Here is a 13,382-nt window from a genome sequence, read left to right as displayed (position 1 = left end):
CAGGGGCCCATATAAGGTAGCGGTGTGCGGGGTCCGTATCCCGTATGCAATTTAAGTAAATTTTATAGGCTAGTAAGGGAGTCCAACCTTGTCTGACGTTCCGACAGGCTCCTCGCGAGTCGGTAATTATGTATTTTGAGTCGGAATGAGAGGCCGCGAGAGCAATCGCCACCTCTTCTGCGTGTGTTGTACTGCGGGCTCTAAAGGTGAGACCGTTAACCGTTTTGCTGTTGTGAACTACAGCGGCCGTGTACCATCCCCCGTGGTGAGGGCCGGAGGCGTCCACGTAGTATACACCTGTTTTGTTGCCATAATGTCGGGCTAGGGCTTCCGCTCGTGCCAGGCGCCGACCATTATGATCTTCGTGTGACATATTCGCTGGCAGAGGTCGCACGCAGAGGGCGCGTCTCCACAATTCTGGGATGCGAAACCTGTCTTCCATGAGTGTGGTGTGTTGGATATGGAGTCGAGCAAGAAGGCGGCGACCCGACTCCGTTTGCGACAAACGCGTGTACTGATTTGTAAGGTGCGCCTCCCGGAGCTCCCGGAAAGTATTCACCACCCCAAGGGCCATAAGAAGGCTGTTTGAAGTAGTGATGGGGAGGTCCAGGGCACGCTTGACAATTTTGCGAAGGATAACCTCAAGGGCATCCTCCTCTTGTTTCCGTAGGTGGAGATAAGGTGTCGAATATAGAATCCGACTGGTCACGAAGGCGTCTGCCAGCCGCAAGGCATCCTTACTTCGCAACCCCCCGCGTTTGTTTGAAACCCGGCGGACCATGCGGCCCACCTGGTCCCCCACCTTACGGAGTTTGGCCAATGTAGTGTCTGACCGTCTATGTTTGTGTATGTAGAGTCCGAGTACCCGTATCTCGTCAGCTTCGTGTATGGGACCACTGTCTAAAGAAAGAGTGATTTGAGTTGTGCACTTTCGCGAGGGGCGGAGGTGCACAAATTCTGATTTTTGTGGGGAACACTGAAGACCACAGCGGCGGGCGTAGCGGTCTACTATCGTCGCCGCTGTTTGCAGGCTGGTTTCAATGTCCCCGATACTGCCATGCGTGGCCCACAGGGTTATGTCATCGGCATACAGGGCGTGCTGCACGGCAGACGTCGTCCCGGTGACCTAAGCGTTCACAAGAGGCGCAGATCTCGAATTTCGTCTTGTGAAGCTGGCATCTAAGTGGGGCGCCTCCGAAAATGAAGAAAACGTGTTTCCTGGCTGACCCAATGTATGCAGTGATTATAATCAAATAGCTGCCAGATGCGCGCTAAATAGTCATGCCCTGACGTTTCCTCGACCATTTCTGCGCCTCTTGCGTAAACCGGCCGATTTCTTGTGTGTATCGCTCACCCGCTTCAATTACCCACATCCTTCCCCCCTCCCCCAGGGTGCCACGCACTTGCTGGAACAGCTGATGTCATGCTAAGCACTACAAGATTAACGACACTCCATCACTAGGGACATTAACAGGCGGAGCTGCAAAAATTTTAATTGGTTTCAAGAAAAGCAAGACGCAGTATACATCTTATTCTTTCTCCGTGCATGTTGTCACCTGGGTCTGCATTACGAGTTTAATTGCGTCAAACCTGCAGGGGGTGTAGGAGCTACACACTTTAATCTGTCGGACAATAAAGTTTATTCATCCTCCTACGCTTCCTCATCCTAGGTCAATCCGTCTTCCACGTTCATCCTCCGATCTTCGTTCCATTAGTGTACTGGAGCTTCTCATCCAGAACAATGGGGAAAAATGGCAGTGGTTTAGGTTCGTTTAAACCTAATGTGAAGCTCCAGCCGTTGTTGTTGCGACTGTAGGATGATGATGATGATGGTGATGAAGAATAAACATTTATTGGGCCCGAAATAAATCGGTGGCGCATGCAGGCACCAGATGGGGTGCTTCCCTAGTTGCGGGACCTCTATGTTCCCAGCAGCTCCTGGCCCCTGTCCGTCAGTGCGAGCTGAATCGATAGGGCGGGGCTGGATAACAAGGTCTCCCGTCAACGTCTCCCGGTATTCGTGGGAAGGAGAGGGGGGCTCTTGAGTTTTATGCATTCTGCCAAAACGTGCGGCAGGGTGCCCTTTTCTTTTTTTCTTTTTTTTTTTTTTGCAAAAAGGACAGAGCATATCGTGTTCCGCAGGGTACTGTAGTGAGAATGAAATTAAAATGCATGCGCCTGCTACTGGCTCTGCCTGATTGATTTATAGGAAGGGAAATGCGCGGTAACTGTCTCACTTGTTTTCTGTGAACACTTCAACCGCGCCGTAAGGGAAGGGAGGAAGGTGGGAGTGAAAGTGGAAAGTGCGAGGACAGATGAGAAAATAGAGACGAAGGAAAAAGAGGGAGAGTGAAAGACGCGCGTCGTAACAGCCGTCGTCCGCCACCGAAGCGGTGGCGGGTGCAGTGACGGCCTACAACAGTGGCTTTCCCCTGATGGGGCTGGGACAGGTAGGTTCCCAGCGCTTGAGGCGGGGGCTAGCCTGCCACATAATTTTTATCTGTCGTAGGCCGTCATTGCACCCGCCACCGTTTCGGTGGTGGACGGCGGCTGTTGTTGCGGCGCGCGTCTTTCTCTCCTTCTTCCTTTTCTTCTCTATTTTCTCTTCTGTCTGCACGCGGCAGCGGAAGTGGCTCAGCTACAGAGCCAGTAGCAGGCCCGTGCATTTTCATTTCCTTCTTCTTACAGCCACAACAATAACGGCCTACAACAGGTACAACCGCTGGTGGCAGGCTAGCCCCTGCCGCAAACGGCGGAGACCTATCGGTCCCATCCCCATAGGGCCAGGAGCAACCACTCGACCGAGGCGAAAAGCAAGGCGCTTGTGTACTGTGCGATGTCAGTGCACGTTAAAGAACCCCAGGTGGTCGAAATTTCCGGAGTCCTCCACTACTGCGCCTCTCATAGCCTGAGTCGCTTTGGGATGTTAAACCCCACAAAACAAAACAAAACAAAACGAAACAACTCCTCCGTCCGTGGCATGTGGCGCGCCTTTATACTCGAGATTGACGTCAACGATCACGTGTTTCGCCACGCAGCTGCTCACGCGTTAAGTTGCTTCCTACGTCAGCGTCGTTTGAAATTAATTTACAGGATCGAAAAGGCGCAGTATCTGTCACAATTATCCACGGATACATATACCACGCCGTAATGGAAGGGAGGAAGGTGGGAGTGAAAGAAGAGAGGGAGATAGAGTAGTAGTGGAGGGCTACGATTTACCGCGCTATAACGAATGGCCTTCGCCTCATCGCACTTTAGTGGTCCAAAGTGCCCTCTAGAATTTTTTTATCACCCACTATCTGGCGGGCCTTAATAATGCGTTCTTGCGAACAATGGTTGGATCATTACTGTTGACATCGCTCGATTGCGAGTGGAAAAACGACAGTTTTGCCACTTCAGTGACAGTGTGTGCGCTCAATGTCTACTAGAATATTTGCATTGTGCGCATAATAAATGCATATTTGGCTTGCACAGTTTATCAAACCGCCTCGAATAAATGGCACAGGCAAAAAATACGAGCCTTAGAAAGAACATTTTATCGGGGCAAAGAGTACCCCGGGACCCTTGAAGTAGGTGCTGTGCAAATGAACAAATACAAACAAAGGACAGACGTACTCGGAGTACAACAGCGTCCTTTCGATTTCACATAGTTTTGCGGGAACAGCAGTCTCTCAACTGCGTTACTTGGCAGCACCCTTCGCGCAATCTCTTTTCCCGCCGCGCACGTGCAGTGGTAAGGGCGCTCAATTACTTTTTCCAAGGACGCGGGATCGAATCCCAGCCGCGGTGGCCGCTTTTCGATGCAGGCGAAAAGCAAGGCACCCGTGTGCTGTGCGATGTCAGTGCACGTTGAAGAACCCCAGGTGTCGAAATTTCCAGAGCACTTTATTGCGGCGTCTCTCATAGCCTGAGTCGCTTTGGAAAGTTAAACCACATGAACTAAGCTCAACTTTTGCGCAGTCACCAAGTTTCTCAGCTTTCAGGCAAACCAAATCCCAGAGCATGCATGCATGCAAGCACGCGCGCACGCACGCACGCACGCAGGCAGGCAGACGCCCCCCCCCCCCCCCCCCCCACACACACACACACACGCGCGCGCCTGATAAACAGATGGATAGATGAGGTGTATGACAGCCTAACAGACAGCCTATTGCTCTACCATAATCAGGGTTGGCAAAACGAACTCACATAAAACAGTGGTAAGACGCCCGACTACTGTGCCGGAGTACCCGGGTTCGAACCCGATCTCGGCGGCTGCGTTTCGATGGAGGCGAAACGAAGAGGCGTCCATGTGCTGTGCGATGTCAGAGCACGTTAAAGATCGCCAGGTAATCGAAATTACCCCGTACCCCTCCACTACGGCTCCTCTTTCTCTCTTTCCACTTTCACTCCCACCTTCCTCCCTTCTCTTACGGCGCGGTTGAGGTGTCCACAGAAACAATTGTGACAGATACTGCGCCTTTCCTTTCCTGTGAACCAATTATTATTATTATTATTATTATTTAAAAATTTTAACGAAAACATTTCTCAAAATATTCTAGCTAGCTGTTGATGGGAATTTCCATACGGGAATTGAGAGGCAGCTTATTGCGTGCAAAATTCTGTTGTGTGCCACTAGACGAACTAACGGTTACACATTCGGACCCTCTCAAAACGATTCCGAGTCTCGCTGGGATCGCATTCGTTGTATCAAAAGTTCGCATAGTAACACTACTTTCTCAATCAATTCCGAAAATGTGAAGTCAAGCAAAAGTGGTATTTTGTTTTAATGTGGGCTATGCACGCCCGCTTCTTAACGAAGAATAGTAGTCCTGTTACTCTCGTCGAGATCCGTTGTGCCAAGGATCCGGTTTAGTGACATTACTTTACTAGTTCGAAATGAGTGCTCACAGCTACTGGCGGTTGGTCGGCCTCGATCTGCGTCTTTTACCTTCGAGCAAGTTGAATGCTGCGAAGAATTTAGTGAAATGCACGCATGCGGATAACTTATCGCTTGAAACGCCTGTGACGTGTGCACACAGCGTGGCTGGCTTGACTGGCCAGGCATATCACGTGATAGCATTCAAAGTTCTGAAATCGTTGCCAAAGGTCTGTCACCGACCGTGCGCGGTAGTTTCACCTTCAAAATTTCCCCTGTCTCAAGCCCACCGCGCTTCTGCTTCGACTCAGGATGATACGTTACATGCGCATGCGCCGATTGGCGTTGCAGCCCGTTGTTGAGCGTTTGGCCAGCGGTTTTAATACCACTTTTTACTGCGTACTTGGAGTAGCGTTCTAGCAGGGTGGCGAGAGTGTGAGGGAAGCTGGCACGCTTTTGGCAACGTCGCTGGGAAGCGCGCATGTTTCGATTGCGGGACCGAATTAACGGCGCTTCCTCGTTCGCTCTAATCGAGTTGCACGGTCACTCACTCTCTCTTTTTTTTTTTTTTTTTTTTTTGCATCTGAGATGGCCATAATATATATTTTGACAGAATAGCGGAGCTCGCTCTCAATAAAGAGTGTTCGTTATAACTGCGGTTGTTCTAAGTCGGCTCGGCTGTATAACGTACTGATGGTTTTAACAGCGTTAGTATAATTTCAGACACAGGAAATGCATTTTCTCACTCTTGTTTTACGCAGCATAAATGGCAGGCAGAGTCAGATAACGAGAAGGAAATGTAACGTGAAACCATTTGCTGGGCTAGTTCGGCTAGTCAGAAAACCGCATTTTTGAAAACCCGTTCATGTCTCATTTGTGTTAAATAGTTTCGTAACATGTTAAAACAATCCATGCATCTGAGGTTTAATGCTCTGCTTTTGTGCGCGCAGTACACTCATTGCGGAAAAGCAAGCTCATGAAATTGAAAGTCATAAGATAACTTTATAACTTATTATGATGTCATGCACGCTAAGAAGTCGCCGTTTATAAAAAAAAATATCGACAAAACTGCTGTCGACGGCCATTTTACCTTCCTGACAAAACGGTGCCTTGCGCGCGCGAACAATAGCGGGCACCACCAGATGAGAAATAGGAAATGTGCTTGTAACAAGATAACCGCTGTGATGAAACCAGTGACTCTTTCCCGAGGAGTTCGCGGTTTCCACATCATCAAAAGTTTTGTACACAAACTTCGCTTTGTCATGGAAACAACAATCTACCAGCGCATTTTGTACAAACTGTTTGCGGTCGTACGAAGGCGTTTCAAAGCCTTGAACAGTTTTGCCGCAATGAAAGCGTCCCAGTGCACGCCACATAGCACGATCTTCGCGGCGATCTTTAACTGTTCGCACGATCGCTGTTGGCCACGGCAGTTGGGAAAACTCGCGTGCGTTGTCCACGTCATCACCGCACCGTTGCATGCGCTCAAGTAGATGTGAGAACTGCCCAGTAGATGGCGTTGAACAGGATGAACGCTAGCGGGAATATGTAGCGGCAGTGCCTATCGATGCCGTTGGCAATGTCGCGAGGTGTCAGCGGCGTGATGAGCGTGCAGACGAAGGGTTCGTCGCCTCCAAACGACCGCACCGACATTGGGGAGCGCGGCGGGGTATCCGGTAGGTCAGGCAGCGAGTGAGAATCGAGATCGGACAACCGGAGTACTGCGGGCCCTCCTGGCCTGAGTCCGCCGGCGTTGTTGTTCCTCCTGTACTTGTTCACCTGCAGCGAACACTGTCCCTTGGCATTCTGGCCCGGAAATAGGCCTGCGTGCTGGGGTTGCTGCTGCTGCGGCAGCTGGCCTTGCTGCGAGGACAGTGAAGACAAATATACGTCACTGTTACCGAGTGGACCCTTGCAGAGCATACTGTGCTCGTATATAGTGCTTCTCGTGCGCTGATTTAGCTACACGTGTCTACAAGCTCACGTTTGAGTAGGGTTTAGTTCATATGTGACGCGGGGTGCGCCTTACGTTATTTTTGTTGCACTCATAAAAATTTCGCGTATCTACAAAGGGAATTGGCTATGACCAGGCGGTGATTACAGATTCGTAGAGCGTATGGCAGAAATGAGATGACATCAGGAATTTGAGCAACTCAGTTTCAATAACATATATAGTCGAGGGTTGTACAGGGACTTAATGAGCTTTAATTTCCTTTCGCGTTTCTTTTTTTCTTTCTATGGACGTATATATTCCCACCTAAGATTGAAATAATGACGGTCATATGCGCTATTAACTTGTGTTTCGGGAAGCGTTCGGCATAGGAAATAAAATGGTCCCCCGAGCGAGCTCTTCTGTTAAGAAAACACTTGCCTCCTTTACCTGACACTATGTAAGTTCAAACGACGCCCTGCGCGTACTTTACCGAATTCTACATGTTATTTCCAGAATCAATTTGCCTCACCTCAAGGGCGTTGATGACGTTGATGTAGGTGCTTCCGTTCATGGAACCGGCCGAAGCCAGTGAGGCCTGGCTGTCTATGCGCCGTATGCCCCCCTGGCGCCGCCGGTTGTCCTTGTGGTATATGTAGTTCACCATGGCGTACTCCAGAAGGATGAAGAACACGAACGCTGTTCGCGGTCAGAGAAGGAAAAATAGCGGGATTTTTTTGGCGTCAGCCAGAAAGAACGCAGAATTCATGTTGTGGTATATGTTTCAGTATTGCATTAGAATAGCGCTGCTATAGTCTAGCAATGCCAGTTGCGCTCAGACTTGGGGTGCATGTGACGACAGTGCAAGCTAATTACTTCAAGATACCTCCCTTCCACGCAGTTGTCCTATTTTAACTAATTGATCTACTGACGTTGCCTTTGGAAGTCTTTAACAAGGAGATTAGACTGCGGCCTTACGATGCGCCCGTTACAGTTAAAACTCGGGTTATTAATCTAGTGGAATGAAAGATCACTCAGGCTCTGTCGCCGTTGTTATGTACGAAATGAAGGAATACAGCGCAAAAGAAAGACATGGACAGATGAGGACACAGACACGGTCTTTTAAGGGGCATGTATGGCGAAAAGCGAAAAAGTTCTTTTTTAAAGCGAGCTTTCTGTATTTTGTTTGAACAACCTCAATCACTCCTCTTCCATTTTGCTATCAGAGCCAGAAATTATCTGCTAACTATTAAAAAGCTCGGTTAAAGTGCTCCTGGCGAATGTTAGAAGTGAATATCCTACCTCACGTTGCCGCCCGTGGTCAGGCTTATGCACATATGTGAAAGGTTACAACTTTCAATCGTACATTTCTCAATTTTCCATATTGAGCTGACCATTACGCTCGCACACAACTGTTTATGTACCTCCTTTTGTAAAGACAAAACCAAATGTCGCGTGTATAATCCCTAAAGTGTCCGGAATGCAGCTATTTAGTTACAACCAATCTGTGATGCCTTTAGGAATGAACTTTCCTTATTGTTCAGGAACATTCGGATATAAAATTGTTCCGGGATGATGCATGCTCGATAAATGACGTTGATTTGCTCTTTTTACACTGCTGAGGCTTAGAGACCCCCCTCCAAAAAACATTTTGCGCTGCTCTGTAGTGTTTATGGCTACGTCCAGTGGCTGCACCAGCATGCACAACTAGTGCACGACACTTAGAGAATCTATCTTAGAACTAAAAAACGACTTGGGAAGAAGAGATTAAGCTTTGTAAGTGGCACATGTTTCATTTACGTAGCATTAACTTTAGAAAAAGACAACTGGAGACACTTAGGCTCCGTCTTTAAGAGTATGACGCGGCAGTGTTAACGAACCCTGTCTGCCGATTCCTTTTGCGGATCCTGCATAGAGTCCGATCAGTTTGCTACTCGTTTATTCAGTAGCCCTTTATTTCTACCTGCATTATCCCATCCCATGTATGATCATTAGCAATGTATAAAGTCGTCAGATACGTGCCACATTATGTGGAAGACCTCCCGACGTAGCTCTAAACCCTCCTTTAAAAAAAGCCGTACGAATGTGGTTGCGTGGCTAAGCTAGGGACAGCGAGTCCCTCTCGGGATGCAATTGTCTTGGAAGGCTGAATTCTCATCTAATCTTTCCATCTCAGAGGCGAAGGCCTGCCAACTCGATCATGTCACGTGGTTTCTTGACGTCATACAACCCGACGATTATTCAATGTTCCGACCATGCCCTTGACAACTTCTACCTGCCAGAGGCGATGCCATATTTTTGTTTTCGCTCACAATGCCGAAAACACCTCAATGCCAACGCCTGATTTTTTTGGTGAACGCTGCCTTTAACGCTCTCGCGTAAAATACGTTCCCTAGTATCACGTCTCCCTGATAATGTACGATGTGAGTCACTAGAAAATAGTGCTAATGTCATGTTCTCAATATGCGTTCTAAATTTGATAGTGTATACGGGAAAATTCTCAACTTTCGGTGTTTGAGCGAAACTATTGAACTTTTAGTGAGGGAGAGCAGCTCTTCACGCACCTGGGCTTTGTGTCTGTTTTGCGGACAGTTGTAGGTTAGGATATTGAAATTTCAGAGAACAATATGCATTCTGTGATATAAAACAATACTTGCATTTCCTACCGGAACTTTTCTTAGGTAACGATATAATTATTCGCCACTCAGCGATCCAGCAGTTTCGTTATTCTTCGTGCGAGTAGCTTCTCATTATTTAAAAAAAAAAAGCAGAAAAACCATATGTCTGTATATTTGCTATCCTTCATTTAAAACAGTGTGAGATCAGTGGACAAGACAGTCTTGTATTTGTCTAGGTCAAGGCGTTCAAATGTTTATCATATCGAGCTCGCTCGGAGAGCGAGCAGCACAAGCGTGGGAACGGAGCCCTCTGTGTGCTGCGCCTGTGGCACACTCACCGGTACAGGCGAGGTACCAGACGTCGAGGGCATGCACGTAAGGCACCTTGGGCAGCTTCTCTCGGATGGACTTTCCGCCCGTGACCAGCGTTAGGAAGGCTGTCATGGCCATGGTGACTCGTGCGGGCGCTGCCGGGATGTCGATCCATAGCGAGAACCACGAGGTGATGACGAACGTGGCGCCCGGAATGTAGATCTCCAGCAAGAAAGGGCCGAAGTCCCGCTTCAGGGTGAACTCGCACATGATCATCGAGAAATTGCCTGCCCCCACTGAATAAAGAGCAAAAAATTGGGAGAAATGGAGTGAGTATCCACGGCGTGCTTTGATGTGTCAGGACATCTCACATTCAACTTCGAGAACGCGAATTATGTAAACAACGAAGAATAGCGCTGCAAATAATAGGGCAATCGTGTCCTTGCCTTTCTGATCCTTGAAACATGGCTATATAATCATGTCCGGTCATGTAGAGAAAAAATTTATTGGGACTAGTTGCAGTGTATAAATACATGCGCTATGCTCAACAAATGAACAGCGAACAAGAAAACTGAAATGTTAGCAGAAAAACACGTTTTGATCTGTCATAGTAGAGAAAATGTGAGAGGTTGATAAGCACATTAAAAGTGGTATAAGCGCCTTCCAAACGAAATTGATTTGTGCTAGTATGGAGCTTCGCTAGAATATCCCAATTTTGCTGTTTTTTTCATCGGTTGCTCAAGGATGATGAGGAACGGGTGGATGAGAATTGTATAAGAGGGGAGAGGGGTGGGGAGGAGATGTTTGAGGAATGAGACTTGCTCTGCGTGACCGCCTTGCATGCAGCGGATATGTGAAAATGATGCAACGATGGAATAATTATAAGAGATTGTGAGCACTTCGCGAGAGATGAGCGGATAAACGCACCACTGAGTACATGACCGATTATAAGTAATTCTGATGTCCCTGGTTTGAACGAACAACCGATTAGGGAGTTCAGGCATTATCGGTGTAGATGACACTGGCGCAAAGTTACTGATCATTGCGTTATTTTTTCAGTATTTCTGTGTACACCAACGTGCCGGCTCTATCGAACCAATTTGTGGTTGTCTTACAGCTGAGCTTAGGTAAAGTTATTTACGTCGGTACTTGAAGTATATTCTATGCTTTCACGGATGCTTCCAGAAGGAGGTGTAGAATATGTGTAGAACATTATATATGTGCATATAGTGTGACTTCAGTTTGGATGTTTAGAACTATATTGATAAGTCAGAACACACTATTTTGTGTCGTCTCTGACAGTTCGAGGTGCGCGCAGAGTAAGTAGGATAGTGTATCTATTTCTATGCCATAAAAGGGGACCTTCATCTGTATAGTAAATCATTCGTCATACTTCCATGGTGCTTGAGACAGGTTGCTTTGGAGAGGTGCTGAAATGCGGGGTATTGTTTACTGCTGGAATTGAACTGCTGTTGTACACATGGTGCGCTATGCTTTCTCTTTGTGAGAAGTGGACTAACTTGATGTGAGAATCCTGACCTAACTTGCCTTAATCTCTCGGTTTTTATCATAAAGTATCAACGTCATGAGCCGGACTCTTTTTAAAGAGCACTGTGTGAATGCCGTATGGTCCGTTGTCACCTTTCGTCGTTCGCATCCCAGGCGAACTCCTTGTGAGCTAAGAACGAAGAAAATCCAACACTGAGTTAGTGCTAGGACCCAGTCCGGCGATAAGTCGATGTGTGTTTTTGTTTGAAGCCAGTTGGACTCGCAGAAAGAAATAAAACAGACAAGGCCGAACTGTGCCAAGCCAGGGTTTTGAAGCCGTGGCGGTGGGAACAGATCAGCTTCTTTGGCCAGCGCCCGAGAGCACTATGCTATAGCCGCATCCGAACACTCCGTCTGTTAAACTTCCCTTCTTTCGCACAGTGCATTACATGCCGTCGTCTTCATCAGCTTTCATTCGAGTGCAGTAGATCCACAACACACAGCTATTGTGTTGCCCTCTTAAGTCTCGTTAAGCGGTCCTGATCAACGAATTCGTGGATCATTGCCAGAAGCCTATAAACTTAAAACCGAGGACTAGAACCAAAAGCAGAATAACGAAATGTGACGTGCTAGTGTCCATACCTTGCATTTCGACAGTTAAGCTAAACCGTCTAGAAATTTTCTTTCCTGTGCGTTAAGGACAGAACATCCTGTGCAGATACGCAAAGCACGTATGTTTTTTTTTCTTTTCAGGTTATTTGAAGTGAAACAGTACATAAGACGGCCGTAATTAGGCCGCATAGTCAGCTAGTCAAAATTTTTTTCAATTGAATTTTCTGCCTCGTTTACTTGTATAGGTTTCAACTGAGAGACACGATGCGTGCTGGAGACGCGATTACCTATTTTTCCGTAATCGGTGACGTGGCTGGTGCAGTTGTAGTCGAGCATCTGGAAGCCGGTTACTGCGAAATTTTCGCTGAACTGCAGCGACTCTTCCGGGTCCCAGTTTAGAACCATGTTGTTGGTTGACAGCGTGCCTGTCGAACGAGAGATGCAAAGGCTTGCAGATGTAGCGGCTTGAAATCACACAGCTGTCATTTACGACGCACACGCATATAGCCAGGCTCGTATTCCCGATTGTGAGAGAGAAAGAAATAGGCGATCAGAATGAGGTTGCTCTTGACTGTTTATGCTTCTAAAGAAATTATAAACGCGTGCAGAATGCATACCATGACGGTAGACGGAAGCAGCAACACCAAGTGATAGCGTTTTGCCGTCTTGGCTTTGTTCGTGTGTCTACAGATTTCACTAAACTCCCTGAACACTGATACAGCATTTGTGACTGCTCTTCATTGATCCTAATATCTTTATCCGCCATCTTCTTGCACTTTCATTCAATTCCACTTTTCATGCGATATGGGTAGCGCAACTTTTAAACCTAAAATTTTTGAAAAAAAAAAAAAGAAGGCTGAATTATAGAAGTTTCTTTCGTGCAGACACGTAATTCTTCTCCCCCCCCCCCCCCCTTTTTTTTTTGCGCTCCGCTTTGCTGGCGCAGTGGTCAGGGCGTTCGACTACCGTGCCCAATGACGCGGGACCGAATTCCGGCATCGAAGGTCGCTTTTCGATGGTGGCGAAAAGCTAGGCGCCCGTGTCGTATGCGGTGTCAGCGCACGTTAAAGAACTCCAGGTGGCTGAAATTTCCGGAGACCTCTACTACAGCGTCTCTCGTATCCTGAGTCGCTTTAGGACGTTAGACCCCGTAAACCAAACCAAAACATCTTTTTTTGTAGCAAAGCCTTTCGTTTAGAACCTTCCTCTATGAATTCAAAGTGTAAACTGTCACTATCTTGTCCCGTGATAGTTAAGATTCAGGGTGACGAGATTAGCGCCAGACATATGGACGTGCAGTTGATATCATATTGGTGGTATATACGTTGACACAAAGCCTATAGCTCGCGAAAGTGACGTAGCTGATTATTTGATACCTGCTTTTTCTCGGTAGAAGCAAAACAACTTCAACAAGATTCCAGCCGCAGCAACAGTCGGTACTGGAGAAATAAATACAGTCTTGATTTTTAGTCACAATTTCACCAGAGTTACTCTAACCTTTTGAACATTTAACCGAACTTTTGGAGCATGGAACAGAAACGAAATGAAGAAAGTAAGCCCGGGC

General features: G+C 47.5%; 1 protein-coding gene across 1 annotated transcript in view; it reads right to left on the bottom strand.

The window, feature by feature from the left end:
• Positions 1-5,799: 5,799 nt before the first annotated feature.
• Positions 5,800-13,382, bottom strand: part of LOC146185449 (glycine receptor subunit alpha-2-like) — a 29,859-nt gene continuing 22,276 nt past the window's right edge. Inside the window, exons 6-9 of the mRNA XM_084605531.1 lie at positions 12,106-12,243; positions 9,745-10,014; positions 7,321-7,487; positions 5,800-6,721 (exon numbers count right to left, since the gene is read on the bottom strand). Of these exons, the coding sequence (XP_084461657.1) occupies positions 6,344-6,721; positions 7,321-7,487; positions 9,745-10,014; positions 12,106-12,243 (953 nt within the window). The 3' untranslated portion in view covers positions 5,800-6,343. The remainder of the gene's footprint in view (positions 6,722-7,320; positions 7,488-9,744; positions 10,015-12,105; positions 12,244-13,382) is intronic.

This window comes from Amblyomma maculatum, chromosome 6 (assembly GCF_055883805.1).
Source record: "Amblyomma maculatum isolate TAMU_Amacu chromosome 6, ASM5588380v1, whole genome shotgun sequence".
NCBI classification, from domain to species: domain Eukaryota; kingdom Metazoa; phylum Arthropoda; class Arachnida; order Ixodida; family Ixodidae; genus Amblyomma; species Amblyomma maculatum.
The sequence above is the reverse complement of the archived record's forward strand: the minus strand, read 5'-3'. Positions and strand labels throughout refer to the sequence as shown.